The sequence below is a fragment of the Scleropages formosus genome, chromosome 3, assembly GCF_900964775.1.
Source record: "Scleropages formosus chromosome 3, fSclFor1.1, whole genome shotgun sequence".
Lineage (NCBI taxonomy): Eukaryota > Metazoa > Chordata > Actinopteri > Osteoglossiformes > Osteoglossidae > Scleropages > Scleropages formosus.
Window position 1 is genome coordinate 20,361,275 of NC_041808.1, and position 17,846 is coordinate 20,379,120.

At 42.3% G+C, this 17,846-nt stretch overlaps 1 protein-coding gene across 1 annotated transcript in view; it reads left to right on the forward strand.

Moving 5' to 3' along the window:
* vav3b (vav 3 guanine nucleotide exchange factor b) overlaps positions 1-17,846 on the forward strand; it is a 60,543-nt gene that overhangs the window by 10,256 nt on the left and 32,441 nt on the right. Inside the window, exons 3-4 of the mRNA XM_029250480.1 lie at positions 14,447-14,505; positions 14,647-14,712. Of these exons, the coding sequence (XP_029106313.1) occupies positions 14,447-14,505; positions 14,647-14,712 (125 nt within the window). The remainder of the gene's footprint in view (positions 1-14,446; positions 14,506-14,646; positions 14,713-17,846) is intronic.

Here is a 17,846-nt window from a genome sequence, read left to right on the forward strand (position 1 = left end):
CAGTGCTACTGTGCTGGTCCCAAGTAATTTGTACTTGAGGAAACATTTACCAAAAAGAAACATTTAATCTAAGATATGAGTAATGTGTTGCACAAAAGTACTATAATTATATTACGGTAGTATAGTACAGTGATCTTACATATAACAATTCTGATATAAATGCTACTTCTGTATAAAACTGAATACCATAAGTATACTGAGTCCTGGATGTTTTCTTAGTGTATAATCGTACACAGAGTACTGCTCACAATAGGAAGTCACAGAGTGGTTTGCGGAACCCCCCAAAGAGGATAGGTATTTATGTCGAGAGAGGCCCATGTCCACCGCATGGTCGGGCTTCGTGAACCAAACAGATTAAAGACAAAAGAAAAAAAAAAAAAACCAACTTAAAGTGTGAGAACTAGAAGATATGGTATTAGCCCAAACAAAGGTGCATAGAGCAGTAATTTAGCACTGCCTAGGGAGTTGATCCTCGGTGCGTCTTGGCACCACTGCCCAAAAAGGTAACCGAGGTGCAAGATTAGACAGAACAAGTAAGGATTCTTCATAGTGCAGTTTTTTGTTAAGCTGACCAGGGATCCACCCTAGATGAACTTTCCAATGCCTTCCACGATAGATGGAGTGAAAGAGATGCCGTGAGGGTGATGCAGCTCCACGAATGTACTGTACTGTATGCGGATGTAAGTGAGACGGGTCACTCGAACGGACAGGAGTCTCTCTGAGCATCTGTAACTATACAGAAAACCATATGGGGCTTAATGAAGACTGTGGCAAGGCACAAATTATTGAGTGGTTAGAAAAACAGACAGCTTGGGCTCAGGAAGGTCCTGTGGTTGTATCATTTGGTGAGGTCCATACACTGCTTTACTCATGAGCGGGACTGTATGAATGAGTTGGGTAAAGAACTATGTTGCTGTGTCTGAAATCATCAGTAAAGTAGGCGATTGATCAATGCAAAATAAATGTAAGGATAAATGTCTTTCGGCGGCTAATCGTTTCCACAAAAGGTGCAAACTTTTAAATCTCTGCTGCTCCACCCATGTCAGTTTCAGTGCCTGAGGACAAAGACATTGTGGTAACGTATTTTATTTTAGGTACTTTACCGGTTCCTTAATAAGCAGCGGCATTCAAATCTTGTGTTTTCCCCAGTTACCTGTTTGACAAGTGGCCTTTGGTAAATCTTCCAGAAAGCACACAAATTTTCAGCTTACTGTGTGTGAGTCAAACAAACAAACAAACTGCTGGCCCAGTGAGTTCCGCCTCTTACATGTACCGCGTTGACAGACTCGGACGTGTTTGGACGCAGCCGACCACGCGTGCTCCCCATTTCCGAATAATGGGACGCAGATCGGTGACATTGCTTTCGCACAGACCGCGGGGCAGCTGGTTCCTCTTTCCTTGAGCATTGTGAAGACGCGCTGGAGAAATGTAGGCGCTGATTTGGAGTAGAGGAAAAGAGGAGGTGAACTGAGAACGAGAGAGATACCTTGCATGCGCAAACATACTTGGGCATTAAAGCGCTTTAACTCGGTTGATGCCCGTTCACACACACTCAACATACAGAACAACATCACAGTGGTATGGTAACCATGTAGTAATACATTTTGAAAAAGTTGTTCTGTATGTGTATTATTTATTACATTTATTATGAGCATATCTAAGTAACATGATCATAGAGATGTAAATAGCAGCAAGAGTGGAAAAATAAGGGTAGTTGATGACAAATATATTAAATACATATACATAAGTATGTAATCAGTACAAATTTAATTTGTATTAATTGGTATCTAGATGGGGGGGCGCGGTGGCGCAGTGGGTTGGACCACAGTCCTGCTCTCCGGTGGGTCTGGGGTTTGAGTCCCGCTTGGGGTGCCTTGTGACGGACTGGCGTCCCGTCCTGGGTATGTCCCCTCCCCCTCCGGCCTTACGCCCTGTGTTACCGGGTAGGCTCCGGTTCTCCGCGACCCCGTATGGGACAAGCGGTTCAGAAAATGTGTGTGTGTGTGTGTGTGTGTGTGTGTGTGTGTGTGTGTGTGTGTGTGGTATCTAGATGCCGACAGCGGAATCTTAATGTCCTTGCTCCATAAATGTGCATTGCACCATCAGTAATAACTTCATGTTTCATATAATTTCTGTTGCTCCTGTTGTCATGCTTACTGGTAAAAATGTGGACAAACTGACTGTACCTTGACGGTTATGTTTCTACATCCATAACTCTTAGCGTGTTGCCGATGCGGTTTTGTTTACTCGAGTCGAACGTTGCTTTGGAGAAGCATCTTGCCCAGACTTACTTGGAGACACTCTTTTTAAATATATGTGTGAATTTTTGGATGCACGACTGCCCTTTCCCATATTTTGGATCCGAGATTCCGTGCGTTTGTGCGTGTTTACATGTCGTTCGTAAACAGGATGACACATTTTAGACCGCGCTGCAGCGTGTGCTCCGGCGAGGCTGACGGGCCCCCTCTTCCTCAGCCCCCGTGGTGCGCTGACTTGCCACGAAAACACGTGGTTTGGTTGCGGCCGAGGCGGGGAGAAGAGCTTCGCTTCCCTTCCCGGTTCCTCGTGACTCGCGCTCTCTGTGGTTCGGCGCTGCGCCGTGGGCTTATTGACGTTATTGAACGCAGCACTGCATGCTGGGAGTTCTGTTCGCCTTGGTGAAAATGCAGGCTCTTTTTTGATCATTTTACATTTCCATACAGTACGTGCTTATTTCCGCAGAGATGGAAATGGCAGCAGGACTAAATAAAAGCGTGTAATCGGTGACACGCTTAAAATACATGACTTTAGGAGATATGCTGTGTCTACGTCTACATTTATCTATTTGGCAGGTGCTTTTACCATTTTACTAGGGTACATTTAAGACTTTGCACTGGTGACATTGTTCCAGTACCCTTTCACAAGACTGTATTTCTGTCAGTACAGTGCATTTCTGGAATTATGGTTAAATTACACTTGTGGAAGTTATTCATGAAAGTACCAGTCTAAGTACTGCTTCAGACTGTACTTTTATGGCAGTGTTTTGTTTGGAATACCATAGGTTCCTCTGGTAGATTACTTGGAGGAACATCAGATTGATGTGCTTTTTATCATCAGACGTATTGCGAAAAGCTCAGATGATTGGTGTTTTCCCTAGAGGTTCAGTGTTGATACGGCATGGTTTAACTGTCCCGATAAAGACGTGTCCTGAGGAAGAAGTGTTTTTAGAGTTACGATACGCTCGATGAGCTTCAGGAAGTATTTCGAAAGCCGTTGCTCATACGATTAGTGTCCGTCGAGCTCGGGCTCTCTTGTCTAGTCATTCCCTGGAAGCACAAGTATACGAATGGTGTTCCCCCCCCCGATCACATTGACTTATAAGCCGAAGTTTGACAATTTAAACCTCATAAGGAACCCATATTTTCTTCTGTATGGAAGTTAAATTACCCCAAACATTTAAATAAGAGAAATGTGTGAAATAGTAAGTCATTTTTACTAATTAACTCCATCAGTTTTCAGAAATCTCCATCAAATTATGTAGCAGCTTAATGGGAACAGGTGTGCACAGTTTACGTTTATTCATTCAGCAGACACTTTTCTCCAACTTTCTTCAACTTTCAGTGAACAGTATTTAGTGTTTTCAGCCCATACCCTGTTTACCCAAGGTGACTTGCAGCACTAGATACTTAAAATGAATCAGTAATGCATCAGTGAATCAGTGAAACACACTTTTTCCACTGTCATTCACACACTATGGGTGACACCAATACACCTGAACAGCATGTCTTTGGACTGTGGGAGGAAACCAGAGCACTCTACACAGACTGACCAGGAATCAAACCCACATCTCGCATCACCCAGGTGCCCTGAGACAGCAGCACTACTCTGTGCCACCATACTGCCACAGCTGTAGTCTTGAGATGCTTCCAGTTCACTGGTAACACTGAAAATGCTCACCCAGTATCACCCTCGCCTATTTAAGGGGCTTCATATGTTAACGTATCGATCCAGTGGATTGTGAGATGATGTTCACATCGTACCTGTTGTCATCTCTGCTCGACATTTGTAGCAGAACTGTTTTGCAAATCAAAAACAACTCCTTTCTCCTTAGTTTGAGAATTATTATGAGCCTTTTTGAGGGGCCAGATTATATTGTGCTTAGCTCACATGAGACGTCTGCCCTGGAGTACGTAGCAGATTGCATTGCTCAGCTAAACCAACAGCATGGTTTAAATTCTAACGTATTCTTCCTTAAAAAAAGGCAAACATTACAAACTCAGTTTGACTTCATATCTACAGTGCCTTCAGAAAGTATCCAGACCTCTCCACTTTCTCCACACTTTGTTGTTTTGTAGATTTATTTCAAAATGTATTGAATTGATTCCTTTTTGCCACCAGTTGAGATGCAGTGTGCCATAAGGAAATTTTAGGAATTTTGCCAAATAAAAAAAAAAAAAAAAAAAATGAAATTTAATCACTATTAATTATTTTTAAGTATATTAATTGTAATAATGTAGCACGCTACGCTCTGGGTTTGGTTGGGGCAAAGGAGAACACATGAACAGCATTCATTATGAACATTTATTGGAACACTACCACAGACAAAGACACAGCAAGAGGCATAGATGCCAACACGAGGAAGTAGTGCTCTTTTTCTGACGACCCCTTTTCCTCAAGGACCTGCATCTTAAGCCTTCCCAGCATGCTTAGCACCCCTCATGCTTTCCTCTTTTTTTCACTGGCCAACACACTCACCTTCTCATATTCCCTGTGAGTTCCCACATCGGCTGAACACTTCAGTTTTTCCCACAATTCAACTATTTACAATAAACCCATTTTCCTGCTCAAACTCCTAGTAATGCATGTTGTTACAATAATAATAATTCTAGTAATACCTTTCTACATATATATACAGAAACTCATATTATTATTAATAAAATAAAGAACAAAGATCTAAAATTTACCTAAGTATTCAGACCCTTTATTTAGTACTTTGTAGGATTAGCATTAATAGTAATTACAGCTGCAAAACTTCCTGGATATGCTTCTACCATCTTTGCATATCTGTATTTGGGCAGTTTCATTCTTTCTTGCAGATCCTCTAAAGCTCTCAGGTTGGATGGTGGTGTCATTGAACTGCAATCTTCAGGAGTTCACGGAGCAGGTTTTCTTCAAAGACCTCTCTATATTTGGCTCTCTTCATCTTTCCCTCAGTCCAGACCAGTCTCCTAGTCCCTGATGCTGAGGAGCATCCCATCAGCATGATGCTGCCACCATCATGCTTGACTGTATGGATGGTATTAACTAAGTCTAGAGTGGTATGTAGCTCTTTCCAGACATGGTGTTTGGCCTTAAGGCCAATTTTTGTCTCATCAGACCAGATAATGTATTTTTCCCATGCATTCAATGTCCTATAAATTGTGTTTGGTAAACTCCAAACGTCTTTGTAGACACTTTGCCAGAATCAATAGAGAACTGATTGATAAAGTGCTGCAGAGATGGTTGTCCTTCTGGAAGGTTCTCCTATTTTTGCACAGGAACTCTGAAGCTTTGTTAGAGTAGCTATTGGGTACTTTGTCACCTCACTGCTCAAATACCCAATTTGGCTGAAAGTCCAACACTCAGAAAAATTTCACTGGTTACAAGTTTATTCCATTTGACAATAATGGCGGCCACTATGTACCTGGGAATCTTTGGTGTAGTGCATTAAGATCCTTTTCCAGATCTATGCATTGACACAGTTCTATTTTGTAGGTCTGTGGAGAGTTCCTGGAACTTCATAGCTTGGTTTTTACTCTGCCATGCATGATGAATTTTGGGGTCTTAGAAGGACTGGTGTGTGCCTGTAGATGGACTATTTGAAAACTCAAATATTTTCAAAAGAAATATGATGTATCTGAGCTCAATTTGGAGTGTTCTAATAAAGGATCTGAATATTTCTGTAAATGAGGGATTTCAGCTTTTTATTTTTAACAAAATTGCAAAAAATTCTAAAAATGTGTTTCCCCTTTGTCATTATGGGCTCCTGCATGTCAATTGATGGAAAAAAAATCAGTTTCATCCATTCTAAAATAAGTGTACAGGACAATGAAGGGTGGAAAAGGTACATTCCCAAGGCAGTGAACATCCCAGGCAGAAAATCTGCTCCTTTGCTCACAGGGTCCTGTATATGTACAGGCGGTCCCTGATTTACGATGGGCTTACGTTCTGCGAAACCCATCATAAATAGAAAATATCGTAAGTTGAAAATGCATTTAATACACCTAATACACACCTCTGCGTGACAGGCTGGGAGATGCAGATCGCTGTCGCTGCCGAGTATCTCGAGAGAGTATCGCACCCCGTATCGCTTGCCCGGGAAAAAAAAACCTAAATTCAAAGTGCAGTTTCTACTGAATGTCTGTCGCTGGCTCACCATCGTAAAGTCGAAAAAAAAAATCGTAAGCCGAACCATCGTAAATCGGGGACCACCTGTATATGGAAGCAAAGCTGGTCATTTTTTGGCCCAACAGCTAAAGGCCAAAAGCAGATCCTGCCTAATTTCAAAATTTAAAGATACCTCTGATACATACATTTATTCATTTAACAGACACTTTTCTCCAAAGCAAGTTCCAGTGAATGCTATGTAGTTGTTTTAACCCTCACCTTTTCACGTAAGGTGGCTTACAAGCCGCTCGTCTACGCACCAGTAAACACACACACTTCCTATGCCACCAGTACTTTCTAACCCTCTAGACATCAGTAAGGCTTTTGTTTTTACTATTCTGTCTTTTATAGATGAGTTTCTTGCATACTCTTTTTAGAGGACTCTACAGAAGTTTGGTTTTGGTGACGTTAATTTAGTTGGTGCAGCTGTTGTGCACTTTTTCTCAAGCTTGTGTCTGCACTAATTCTGCTTGTTCAGCATAATTTCCCCTAACAAGAGGCTCAAGTCAAGATTACTCACGATCTCCTCTCTAGTTTGTGATTCCCATGAAACTGCTATCCTTATGTCTGAAAACATAAATATTATTTCTAAGAATTACAATAGGCGGAAGTGAATTTTGATAATCCTTATATGTAGAAGATCTCTTGCTTCGTATTACAGACAGTTGTATCACTTCTGGAAGATTTAGTTTTTTTCTGGCTATAAATCAAATGAACAAAAAAGTGTATGCAATTATGGACGTGCTCTGGCAAGCATCCCATCAAACTTTCCCTTCTCTTTTTGTAGGTCGTGATTTAAATATCTGGGGATTCATGTTACCCTCTTTTTTTAGTCAAAAGCTCCAGAAAAAGTTCTCTTCACTTTTGTAGCAAATAAAACTTGACTTCCAGGGATGGAAATCTGCAACTACCTGTTGTAGGGAGAATAAAATCTGTGAAAATCCCAGCACTCCCTACGTTTTTGTATCTCTTTCTGTGCATTCCTTTGTTTCTTAAAAAACATACTACATTTTTTCAAACCTTAGATCAACTGATATCAAAATGTATATGAGTATGTAAGCCACCAAGAGTTTAGTGAACAGTACTTCGTAGATGTTGGGTATGTGGAGACCTGGCATTGCCGAACTTTATTTATGACTGTTGGGCAGTTAATACAAAGAATCTAATTCTGTGGATCCATGCCTCTGTGTCTTCCTTCTGTTGATGTAACGCACTCTTTGTCTTTTTCTTTGAGATGTATGTCGCTTTAGAGAGAAGTTGAATAAATGTGTCTGATTCGTGCATTAGAAACCCTGTCAGTCATCCATTCTTCCTGCTTTGGTCTGTTCTTCCCTCCCCATCCCACTAATGTAATACTCCTCAAATCTCGTTATGTGTTGTAGGCTTAGAATTTGAGCCCAATTTCTGTTAAATTTAAAATGTGCAAATCTTTTTCTTTGCAGGATGTCTCTCTACGTATCAACCATTTATTTCCACCCTCTGCAATGGACTCTCTTCTTGTCCTGGAGAATAGTGCAATGCTCTCTTTTTAGGATCTTTTTGACATAAATTCTGGAATTTCTCAGTTTTAGTGATACTCGTGTCAAGTTTGGTTTGCTGTGCTCCAGACTGGCTGGCTTCTTTTTTTTTCTTCTCTCCTTCAAATTTTAAAATGTTACTTCTGCTAAACCGTCATGCGAACAGCACATTTTTGATTTGGTACTTTTGCCTCTTTTTTGAGGCTTGCCCAGTAATTAAGCAACAATGCAGTTAAGTTACCAGTTTTCCATAAAATAGATAATGAATTTTTCTGTTCTGCATGTGAATACTCTTTTACCTTAGCTGTTTTTAGTGATCATTCTTTGTAGAATGGTCACTAAAATAGAAATTTACATTTATTCATTTAGCACATGCTTTTCTCCAAAGCGACATACATCTCAGAAATATTATTTTAGTGTAGAAAATATATATATATAGAAAATGATATGTGCGTGATAAGATCCTACCCTTCTCCTTCCTTAAAACTGTTTAACGGTTATAAATCTAAGATCATATCTGAGCAAGCTCTGAAAGCAGGTAGTTTATGTTTTGCAAGGAAGCTGTAGAAAGAGAAGATATTTATAGATATGGGCCCACCTGTGGAGCTGAGAAACCATGGCAGTAACACAGGAAGCTGGAGCAGATGCGGTGCAGCACTGGTATTCTTCATTTCTTCTTCTGATTTGTAAGGCTGCTTGCACAGGGCCCTACCAGCAAACCATTTAGCTGAGCTCATCGTGTCATTTTTAGCACAACAAATGTATACCTATAGAGACAGAATCATGACGAAAAAGCTGGGTACGAGCATGCTGGCATGGCCAATTTTCACACATAAATGAATGCAATCTAAGCACCTTAGAGCCTGGCTCTGTCAGCTGAGAATGTGCTGGTTGTCACAGCTCCTGAAAGAAGACAAAACATGTCAGTAATTATTTACTCATTTCTACTACAGAAAATGCACAATTTTGCTATAAATCTTACCAGCTCCGACCTGTTGTTAACCATTTAGTGCACGTGGAGTTAATTGGATTGGCAGCTCCACTGTGTGTGGATAGATGTGCTCTGAATAAATTATTACAGGGAGTATTCTGACTGCTTTTTTTCTGTTGGAGAAGCCAGCCTGGTAAATTTGATGCTCTTACAAAACTAAAGCCCTGTGGTTGGTGGTAGAGGCAAAATGAAGATAAGGAAGATAGATAGTGGTGAAAATGTTGACCCATGGCCAAAAGGTTGCAATTTCATTTTTTAGGTATTTACCCTGAATTGATGCAGTAAAATCACTCAACCGTATACACGGGTTAATCAGTGTAAGTAACTTAACACTGTAAGTGGCTCCAGAGAAAAGCACCATCTGAATCAATAAATGTAAACAAAGTTTTGGGTGGCACAACGGGTAGTGCTGCTGTCACAGCACATGGGTGGTGTGAGAGGATGTGGGTTTGATCCCCGCTCAGTCTGTATGGAGTTTGCATGTTCTCTGGGTGCTCTGGTTTCCTCCCACAGTCCAAAGACATGCTGTTCAGGTTCCCCAGTGGCAGAGAGAGTGTGTTCCACTGATGTATGGATGAGTGACCCAGTGTAAGTAGTGTATCTAGCAGTGTAAGTCACTGTGGTGAATAAGGCATGTGGGCTCATAACACTATATAGAGTTCATTGGAAGTCGCTTTGGAGGAAAGCAGCTGCTGAATAAATAACTAAATGCTCATTTGTTTGAGCCTAATTTGTGCTGTGAAGTCAGGAACTTAGTTTAGGAAATGGTGAAAACTTATCATTTTTCAGGCAACTTTAAAGAAAAAGGAAATTAAGCAAATGACTAATGAATACAGTCTTTGCCTTTGCTCATGCCTTGGTTCATCTGCTACAGAGAGCAGCCAGGGTGTGGAGGACCCCACTGCCAACCAAGGCACAAAGAGAGTGTTGAACCAAGGATCGCTGAGCCGTTCGGTTTGATTTTTCAGAGGATCGCGAGGCCTTACTCTTGTGTCTGTCACAAAGAAGATGACAGAAACGCAGCGGATGTGTGTCGAATGTAGGTCACCTTTATGCCACCGGCCGCATGCCGTCGCCGTTTCCCACACAGCAATCCACTTTGTGTGTATGTCGGCAGAGCCGTGTGTTTTTCCTGTGAAATAGCTGCCCATGTGAAGTCCTGCTGACCTGTGCTATTATCCTACCAACAGCGCCAGAGTCAAGGGATGATGAGAAGAAATAATGTCTCGCCTTTCAGTGATGCTCTGTACAGGGTCTTCCTCAAGAGCCCAACAGTAGGAAGATGCTGCACCTTCACCACTGCGCTTGACCGAGTGGCCTTTTTTCTCATAACTGACCTTTACGGGCAGCAGAGAGAATTGCTGTGATAAAATGATGTGCAAATGATGCTCAGATCCATACCAGTCTGCATTTGGTTTCATTAACTTAGACTGAAAGGACTAATTGAGGTATTTATTAGTAGCAGTGTGTTTATAGGTTGTTTAAAATGGAATTTTTCTCAGGCCATCTATGCAAATGTAAAGGAAACAAATAAGATGGTTGTGAGTGGGAATCGGAATCGTTTGTCTTTTGAAATACGCGTTTGAGAGGTGTACGCTGAAATGGGTGTGAGTTATCGTCCATCGGTGTTATCAGATCTCAAGTTTCCTGGTATCAGTAACAAAATTAACTTGGCGGTTTATACTTTACAAACTTGGCAAACCATCGAGTTGCAAACCATAGCTGATCCGTGTTCAAGCTGAGGTTACACGAACAAACTGATATATTTTTTTTTTTTTTTTTTCTCCTCTACACACACTTGCTTGAATTAACCATTGAACCTTGCGTGTGTTTTGACTGGACGGTGGCCCTCAGGGCACATTTTCACGTTTTTTGCTGCAACTAGACGGCAAGTTTCCTGTCTGTCTCTTAAAGAACTTTTAGTGGTTTTTTTTTTTTTCTTTTTTTTTTTCGAGCAGCCGTACTGTAAGTTTCCACCTCGTAGCTGTGTCGGAGCACTCCGCTGGAGAAGCCGCCTGCCAGTCCAAACCATTCCCAATGCAACGTTCTTATATAAAGCCGCAGCAACCCTAGGCCTCCTGTAACGCTGCCTTTGGAAAACTGATCTTTCAGAAACTGGGGCCGTGAATATATGTCGCAGCCCCCTGCGAGTCTGAGGTTTTGCACCTTTTCTTTCAGAAGTTCCTTCAATGGGGCCTTTTTAAGAAAAATTGAGTTCAGTGGCGCAAAGAGGGAGCGATCATTAATTAACACCGGAGTGGCCGGTTCATGTTTCTGGTGCCTGCAGCCATCTGGCTTATGAGTCTGTTTAATTTAACCGTAAATTTTACCGTGTTTTATGTGGCTGCGTAACATGTTCTCTAAAGGTTTAGAAATTGCTTTTACACATATGAAGATGGTGAGTACATGATATAACTATATCATTAATTACATTTACTCTTCCAACTGACTCTTTTCTCCAAAGCAACTTACAGTGTGATTCTACCTGCAGTGATTCACCTATTTTATACAGTAGGGTAGTTTACTGTATCAGTAGGGATGGCCTCTGTGCTTATTGTCCCCCGTGGCCTTACAGTGCTAGGGAGTTTAGCCCTTGCCGTTTTAAGCAGTTTCACAGGAACACATGAATAACACTAGTATTGGACTGTGTTGTCTTTGTCCAAGACAGTTGACACTGCTGGATTAGCAAATTTGCTATGATTTACCAGTCTTACTGTGTCTTTTCAGGGTAAGTACCATGATTAAGAGTACTATAACAGGAGATGAGATTCAAACCCAGTTGTGTGTGCATGGCAGTGGCTCTGATCGGTACATAACCTGTGACTTGAGGGGAAAAAAAGTGAAATTCAACATAAAAAAAAATCTGTTTAGCCAAACGAGACCATTAATATGGTTTTTCAACTTTGACCACAGTTTCTTATCATTCTGTTAGGTGCAAAATGTTACTAGTGTGAAATACTAAACCTGTTAATTAGGCAAAAGCAAGTTGTTAAGAGGCATAAGTAGTTTTTTTTTTCTTTCTTTCACTTAGACACACCAGAAAAATATAGTTAGACAACAGAAGAACAATAAAGACCAGAATATCCTTTCAACATGAGGAAATTTAATATACAGAGGAAGCTCTCTTTAACCTAATTCAGAGGTTTGCATTCTCCAGCTCTTGCACTATGCACACAGATACGGAAAGTGTTTTTAATGTGCAAACTCTTAACTCTCTATTTTTACTGATTTTATTATGTTTTTTCAGTTTTAAGTAAATTGCTCCTGACCAGAGCATTTTTTTTTCCCATAAAATAGAATAAGAGCATTCATTTACAGTCTCGGAATCACTAAATTATTTTTTACAGTGGAATAATTTGAATCTAAGCCATTTTCACACTTTAGCTGTAAATGCAATTTCCAACTTGTTAGTTCTTTAGTCAAACGAGACCATTAATATGGTTTTTCAACTTTGACCACAGTTTCTTATCGTTCTATTAGGTGCAAAATGTTATTAGTGTGAAATACTAAACCTGTTAAAATATCACATTTGCAGATTTGAAAAATATCTAAAGTTGTCACAGATCCACAGCTGCCAGAAATAACCACTTACTCATTCCAGGACAAAAATTCCGAGTAGAAATAGAGCAATTTTTTTTTTGCATTTTATTTCTACTCACCACTTCAGGGGGCGATATTGAAAAATATTTGCGTAGTTCTGTGTGCTATTAAATTTTTTTTCTTTTTTTATTTATTTTTTTTATGTAAGCGGTTGCCTTTTGGCTTTGTTTTGATGTGGAAATTGTATATACAAAAATTGTAAATTCAGAATTACAGTTAATTATAGCTCTGTCTTGAGTGGTGTTTTGGTCCCCTTTGAATTTTGTTCACAGTTAAATGTACACAGTATTATTTCTCATATAAGTCCAAACCATGACACAAAACTTGAGTAGTATACACCAGTAGCACCATTGTTTAATTAAAGGCCATACCTATTACAGTTATACTCATGGATTACTATCTATGAGTTGACCTGTCTCAACTTGACTTGCTTATGACTTGCGCTGGGATGACTAACTGCTACCTCGGTTAATTTGTATTGACAAATGCTTTGACCACGTTCTTCACATTAGCTCCGGAGGAGCAAGGTGTTGGGGTGAGAGAGTGGACGACAGTATCTGGTGGGGCAGTTGGGATAAGCGAGGACACGGTTCACGGATAGCGTTATAGGATATGATCCATCCCCATGATGTGTTCCAGGGAGCTGGATTATACACCCTGGTTGTTTAACATGGTACTGTGACTTATGGGTCAACGATGGTAATGAGGGCTCATGTGCAGTCGATAAAGACTCAGCATACAGTTATGTACTTCAAAAAGACCTTTTGTAGAATGCTTTCATGTGCAACATAGCTGTTGGTGTGGTTTTCACCATGTTTCTCGGTGTGTCACGGCAGGGATGAGTTCTCTTATATACTGTATGTGTGATAATACACCCAAATAACGCAACGCAACGCTCGTCTTGCAGGTTCAACTAAATCTGTAGCAGTGGATTTGTCTGGGCCTTGTGGGTAACAGTACAACAGCGTAAACAGTCTGACCTGGGGTGTTCTGCCTTTTCCGTGAGGTTGCGCGAGGGCAATATGCACCCCGCTGAAGCTGTGTTCGTAGCATGCATTTGCCTCGGCATGATGGGGCCGAGGGGATGATGGGCTGCTGCGGATGTTCAAGAAGACGGGCCGTGTGCCTCAGCGGGGGCCCGATCGTGGCGTGCTTGCGGACCAGCTTGGGACCACTTCCTCCCCAGAGGGCGCCGGGAGCCAAAGGGTGCCAACTTGCGGGTCAGATACGATCGGGGTTGAGCAAGGGCTGCAAACATGACAAGCACCTCGATGTTTGATTGCAGCGTTTGCTATTTTAAGACAGAGCGTAATGCTTCCTGATACGTGATACCTAGCGCATTGCATGGATGCAGGGTTTGAGGGCTCATGAGCACAGATCTCATGTTGCTGTGTGTTGTACTGCTGGACAAGGTCATATACCTTTATTGCTCCAAAGAGCCATGAATCATGTTACAGAATTTAGAGTGCCATGTGAGCTGCTGTGGAACAAGTGTTTCTACAGTAATCATATAGGATGTGTGTTACATTTACTCAATGCTTTTCTCCAAGGTTAATCTGCATAAAGCAGTTTACCCTTTTATACACACCTTATACTGTATTAATGCAGGGCAATTGCCTTGGTCAAGGTTATTACATCAGGTGGTGAGATTGGAACTTGTGTGCTCTGAATCCAAAGGCAGTGATGCTAACCACTATGCCACCTGCTGTCCTGAAGGTGTCGTCATATTTTTCGTCTGGACTTGCTTGAACCGTTCTCCTTTAAAGATTAGTATGGTATGAACAAGTTTAAATACCACTAAGCCCGATTGACTCCAGTGATGAGTTTTCAACGTACACTCCTGGTTGAACCTTTGAATTGAAATCCAGCTATAAATACACAACTACTTCTTAATCTCGTGGTTCTGACTGGGTTATTGCCTCTACTTTTACAGGTCATGGATACATTGTCCAAGCTGTCACACTCAGCTGTCGCACAGCAGGCAGGAATAAGGTAGGTCTCGGCAGCATCTTGCTCTGCCTTTTTATGTAACAAGAACCAGGGCGCATTAACATCTAATAAAATGCCCAGTTTATAACTTTGAGCCGCAGTGGAGGAATATCACATTTTGTTTTTTTTTGTTGTTTCCAACAGGCCATTCCCAACAGAGGACAGTTTACAGGACGAGACCATCTATAATCAGCTGGAGGACATGCTTGAGTACGTACACTGTTCAGATGGAGTTGTGGGCCGCTCTGCTGAAAGTGGATGAACGTTCAATAAGTCGCTTAAATTCTATTAATTCTCTCTGAGTTTGCCGTCCATATCCACCTGGGACCAGCTCAGGAAGTCATTGTTTCCAGTCTAGTACAGGAGTTCTTTCTTTTTATTTAGAATCCCACCCACATTACTGCACTACATAATGAGCAAAGGCGCTTCCTCAAAGCGCGCAGTGTAGAGAGGTAGTGAAAATGTCCGCGTGGGCAGTTCGGCGGGGCATTCTGAGGGGGTGCTGTTCAAAGTAACCACTTACTGTGGAATGAGGGCGTCCGGTTCCTGTGCGAGATGAGACCTCTTTCTGACATTTGTGAATCCCTTTACAGCTGCATGTGTGTTCTGTGTTCATAGTAAAATCACCGCTGCTTACTTCATGCACCCACCCACCCACCCACAAAAAATAAACACCTTAGTTTGCCCAATGTTACTCCGACTCTTCACCAAGGCTGTTGTTGAAGGGGTGAATCGTGGTGACAACGTTAGGGGCCGATACCTGAACGGGGCCCAAAAGCAAATTATTTCATTAGACACCAGCAGTTTATTTCAAGAGGGACAAAACCCTCCTGTTCTGCAAGTTTTTCCCCCGTAGACAAACACAAATGGTAAAATTTCAGATAATTTTTGAGTTATAAAGCAGGAATTTCCTTCATGGGGGGGAGCAAGTGATATTTGGATCTGAGAGGGGGCTCGAGCAATACTCTTTCAGGGAGGCCAAAATTCCTAGCAATGCCTCTTCTCCTCAAACTTTGGTTTTTGTTGGTGCTACCCGCTGTCCCCAGCTGTGAATGGGTAATAGGTAAATACACATTGTGTCTCCTATGAGAGATACGTCGCTTTGGAGAAAAGCGTCTGTTAATGAATAAATGTAATAGCAAAGAAACTAAGAAATTAGGAACAAAGAAATTAAAGGGGTTGCAGGTTGCTTAGTGGTTACAGTTGCCATCTTCCACCCGGAGGACCCGGGTTCTGCAAGAAATTCTGAATAAATGAGCCGAAACTTTTCTATGAAGGCGGAAGGTTCGCCAACACTTGAAAGCTGCTGCCTCTGCAGGTGGAGGCGAACAGCTGTGGTGCACATTCAGACTTCCTCTGAGCAAACCGCGGTCAGATGAGAAACCTTTTTATAAAAATCTCGCTGCAAACGGCACGCCTGGCCGCCAGCTGCTGCCGCATGGAGACGTGTGCGGTGGGCTGTGGGACGTGACCTGTCGGCACACCGAGGCGTTGCGCAGTGCGGAGCTTTGGCGGCTGCTGCCAGCTTTCGCAAACGCAAGGCAGCTGCGAACATCGATGGCACCGATCTCCCGCGGGGCGGTACTGAGAGAAGGTGCGGCGTTCAGCCCCGGCAACGGTGTCCGTGGCCATTGTCCGTGGCTTCGTTGTGTGCCCTGTGTGGTTATGGGTGATCAGTGTGTTGGGCACCCTGTGCTCCACTTTCAGACGTTCTTCCTCAGGGGTCACGCAGCACGGTTAGAAATAACGCCGTAATGCAGGGGTCGAGGGAAACCTCTTCAGGGTACAAGAAATCCAACAGTGTGGATGAAGATGAGAGAGAACCTCCAAATCGGCGAAGTCGCCTGAATAGATGGAATGCAAATTGTTGATTATGTTTTACCGTGCCGCATTAGGTGGCCACAGACATAAACGTTGTATAGGTATTAAATCAGTACAATTAAATAATTCACGTATTTTGCAGAGTCTGTTCTCCAGACAGACGTACAGTAGAGAATAAACAAAAGTGGGTCAAAAACAGATTGTGGGCTTAGATTCGCACACACACACACACGCGATTATTGAAACACAGCCTGTTTTTTTGAAGCTGTTTGTGTCATGCCATGGCACACGTTCCAGTAGCTACCTGTTGGAATGACATACGGTACGAACAGAGAAATACGTAGATAGATGAGGGGGCCATCTACTTGGGATAATGTTTAACATAATCACTGCTATAGTTAATATATTGGTTATTAACTGTCTAATGTCAGTTATTCTTCTCTCAATGTTTCCTCAGCACTACAGTGCATTTACTTGCGTTTGGACCATTTCGCACGAAGTACTGCCCTATATTGTTTTCCTACGTCCTTATTTCCACTGCTTGTACAGTTTTTCCGTGCAATACTGGACCTCAGGTGACCAAATATTTGAATGAGCAAAGAGTTCAGAGCATCACATATATTCTCCATTCTTTAAAAAAAAAAGTGGTTGGTAATTTGGTGAAATGAAACCCAAATTCTTCAGAAAAAATGCAATTTAACTACCGCCGGTGATTTTTCAAGCATACGACTCTCATAACATAAATGTGTTTTTTTTTTGTAACTGCGGAATTGAGAGGAATTGTTGTTTTCGTTGCTTCAGCCTCCTACCCCTCATTAAGATAAATGGTCGTTTTCTTCCCTAGTGGTAGGATATGGGTCGAAATCAAAAAATGATAAATTTATTTCAGTATTTCAGGTGATCTGCATGCACATAGTTTTGCACTCACAACACACACACACACACACATTTTCAGAACCGCTTGTCCCATACAGGGTCGCGGGGAACCGGAGCCTACCCGGCAACACAGGGCGTAAGGCCGGAGGGGGAGGGGACACACCCAGGACAGGACGCCAGTCCGTCGCAAGGCACCCCAAGCGGGACTTGAACCCCAGACCCACCGGAAAGCAGGCCCGTGGTCCAACCCACTGCGCCACCGCACCCCCTCCCACTCACAACACTAAAAAATTAAATTAAAATTAAATGTTTTTATTTAAGGGGGGCGCGGTGGTGCAGTGGGTTGGACCACAGTCCTGCTCTCTAGTGGGTCTGGGGTTCGAGTCCCGCTTGGGGTGCCTTGCGGCGGACTGGCGTCCCGTCCTGGGTGTGTCCCCTCCCCCTCCGGCCTTACGCCCTGTGTTGCCGGGTAGGCTCCGGTTCCCCCGCGACCCTGTATGGGACAAGCGGATCTGAAAATGTGTGTGTGTGTGTGTGTGTGTTTTTATTTACATATAACAAGACAGCAATCAAACAAAAAGGAATTTAAGAAATCACATATATGATAGATGGGAATGAGCAGTCAAGCACATGACCCCCATTAGTCC